The 3,334-nt window shown below is 35.6% G+C and overlaps 1 protein-coding gene across 1 annotated transcript; it reads left to right on the top strand.

Moving 5' to 3' along the window:
• Positions 1-5: 5 nt before the first annotated feature.
• On the top strand, positions 6-1,433 carry LOC132718470 (uncharacterized; the record flags this gene model as incomplete). The annotated part of the gene is given in 1 exon segment (XM_060702170.1): positions 6-1,433. A coding segment is annotated over 1 exon segment (1,428 nt), but the record flags the coding sequence as incomplete, so codon positions are not given.
• Between the last annotated feature and the right edge of the window lie 1,901 nt (positions 1,434-3,334).

Consider the following 3,334-nt stretch of genomic DNA (forward strand, 5'->3'; position numbering starts at 1 on the left):
CAGCCTACATTGATGACAGTTGTCTTCAAGGCCAAACATACGAAGCTTGTTTAGAAAATATTGAAAAAACAGTCACCTTAATGGATTCACTTGGGTTAACAATCCACCTTGAAAAATCAGTCTTAGTACCAACAAAACAGATAAATTTTCTAGGATTTTTATTATGCTCAGAAACAATGACCATAAGACTTACATTGGAACGGAAAAGCACCTTGATCGAACTTTGCAAAAACATAATAAATAAACGTAAATGTCTGATAAGACACTTTGCACAATTGATTGGCAAATTAGTGGCTTCTGAGCCTGGGGTGGAGTATGCTCCACTCTTTTATATACCCTTAGAAAAAGTTAAAGACAAAAACTTGAGGTTAAACAAGGGTCAGTATGATAAGTTTATGAAACTGTCAAGCAAAACTAAAAATTGTATAAACTGGTGGATTGTCCATACTCCCATCAATTATAAATTAGTTCTTAGGGAGGAACCATCACTCACCATTTGTTCAGATGCCTCGTTGAGTGGGTGGGGTGCAATAGATATAACAAACTGTGTGAAAACTGGAGGTCAGTGGTCAGGCGATGAACAAAGACTCCATATTAATGTACTGGAACTGAAAGCTTGTGAACTAGCAATACAATCACTTTGTAAACATATCTCAAATACTCATGTTAGAATTTACATGGATAACACAACAAGTTGCTCTTACATCAACAAATTTGGGGGAAAATCTGAAAACCTTGATTTAATTGCTAGGTCAATCTGGATATGGTGCATAGACAGAAAAATTCATTTAAGTGCTGCACATTTACCAGGCTCAATGAACTGTGAAGCAGACGAAATGTCTCGAAAATTCAATGATGACCTGGAATGGTCACTTACCGAAACGGTGTTTTCCAAGATTTTTAATACATATCGCCATATTGACATAGATCTCTTCGCATCTAGATTAAATAAAAAGCTTTCAAAATATGTTACAAGATTGCCGGATCCGGATGCACATGCTATAGACGCCTTTTCTCTAACTTGGAAAAATATGTTGTATTATATTTTCCCACCTTTCAGCTTACTGTCCAAGGTGCTTCAGAAAATAGAAATAAACGGAACAGAAGCGGTAATAGTTGTGCCAGTGTGGACCACACAGGTCTGGTGGCCATCTCTTCTACGTCTGATCAGCGGACCATGTTACATCCTTCCATCTCCGCAAAAAATACTTCATCTACATCACAAACCAGAGAGAAAACACCCCTTAACAAAGATGAAATTAGCTGTTTTTCGATTATCCGGGAATCCCTTGAAAGCAGAGGAATACCAGCTGCAGCTGCCGACATCATTATCAAATCTTGGAGAAAAACTACAAAGAAACAGTACAATTGTTATATTAAACAGTGGATTCGGTTCTGTGGGAAAAAGAGAAATCCTCTTAAGCCCTCTGTAAATACTATACTAGCTTTTTTTGTCACTTTATATAAAAAAGGACTAAAATACAGTGTTTTTCAAACGGCCAGGGCAGCCATTAACAATTTTGTGAGTTTATGCAGTGACTTAGATTTTAGTAGCAACAAACTTATAAACAAATTTATGCATGGAATATATTTAGAACGTCCATGTCTTCCTAGATATTCAACTATATGGGATGTCAATACAGTTTTACGCTACATTTCTAGTTTACAAGATCTAACTCTTATTCAGTTGACATGCAAATTGTGCATGTTATTCCTCTTAGTCACTGCCCAAAGATGTCAAACTTTACATCTTATCCAGCTGAACGACATTCACATAGAAGGTTCACAAATCACAGTTCAAATCAATCATTTATTAAAACAATCAAGGCCAGGTCACCATTTACCTGACATAATTCTAGAATCATACCCAAAAGACAAGAACATCTGCATTGTTACTACAATCAAACAATATTTAGAACGCACAAAATCTTTGCGACAAGAAGAAACTAAACTTTTAATAAGCACGCAAAAACCACACAAAGGTGTTTCAAGTCAGACAATATCACGTTGGGTCAAACTCACATTATTTAAAGCAGGGGTGGCCAAGCACTATGGGGCCCATAGCACACGGGCAGCCTCAACATCAGCTGCGCGTCTACGAGGGGTTCCAATATCTAGTATAATTAAAACAGCAGGATGGACAAATGCCAATACTTTTCAAAAGTTTTATGATAAGACAATTATTTCAAGCAAACATGTCTCATTTCAAACTAGCATTCAAAACAGAAATGCTTAAGATGCCTTAAGATTCTTTGTTTGTAACAATCTTATTGTATGCATGGAATATAAAAAGAAGAAATTGAATCATACATGTTTTTAATTACTTTTGATTCCTACTTCATACAGAATCAGCTCTAAAATCTCTGTGGGGTCCACCAAGGGAGTTATACAGTTGATAAAATGGATAGATTAAACGAAACTTACCTTCGTAGAAGGGATGTTGAAGTTTGATCCAGATTTTATCAACTGTAAACTCACTTGGGGATCACACACCCACCCTTTTTACCCTCCCAATATGATGAATATTCTGATTCTGTATTCAAATAGCAGATCCTTGTTACAATTGTTTATTGTTTGCAAGTATCTGCTATATAGCTCTAAAAGACTGACTGAAGCTGATAAGCCACGCTGTATCTCTGTGTGATCCCCAAGTGAGTTTACAGTTGATAAAATCTGGATCAAACTTCAACATCCCTTCTACGAAGGTAAGTTTCGTTTAATCTATCCATTATTACGAACACGCCTTACTCTAATTAAAAGTCTATGAGATATGAAGCTAAATCAAACACAATTGGCTAGGGAGTGTCTGACAATTGAATGAATTAATTTTGATTGGGCTTCGGTTGGTCGGTGCTAAAACATTGTGCATATCATTAATCAATACAAACATCTTAAGCGTGACGTAAGAAGCTGCTGCCCTGACAAAAGATCAAATGGACCGGTATATATGTCAATGTACTTTGTTTTTGCACCTGTTGATACTTTTTTCCGTGTTGATATATTGAGACGGGTAAATATTTTTAGCGAGTGTATAAGTATATATTCTTCATCAACATCGTGAAATATTTTTTGCTAATTGCAAAATATGATTTTCCTTTACTGTATATCAGCCGCTGATTAAAAAAATGAACATTATTATCAAACATTCCTGGCAAAATTTATATTAGATCCTTTATATGTGATAGTTTCATACTTGAAAAACTATGTCTTTATTTCTCTACGTAACAGTTCTTAAAAATGAGCCCTGAATCACTGCTAACAGAACTCTCAAAAAAATAGCCCCTGGGAATTCATTCTAGATTGAACACTGGATTATATATATGTTTTGTTGCAG

This window comes from Ruditapes philippinarum, unplaced genomic scaffold (assembly GCF_026571515.1).
Source record: "Ruditapes philippinarum isolate M1 unplaced genomic scaffold, ASM2657151v2 ctg11390_1_1_1_1, whole genome shotgun sequence".
In the NCBI taxonomy this organism is placed as follows: domain Eukaryota; kingdom Metazoa; phylum Mollusca; class Bivalvia; order Venerida; family Veneridae; genus Ruditapes; species Ruditapes philippinarum.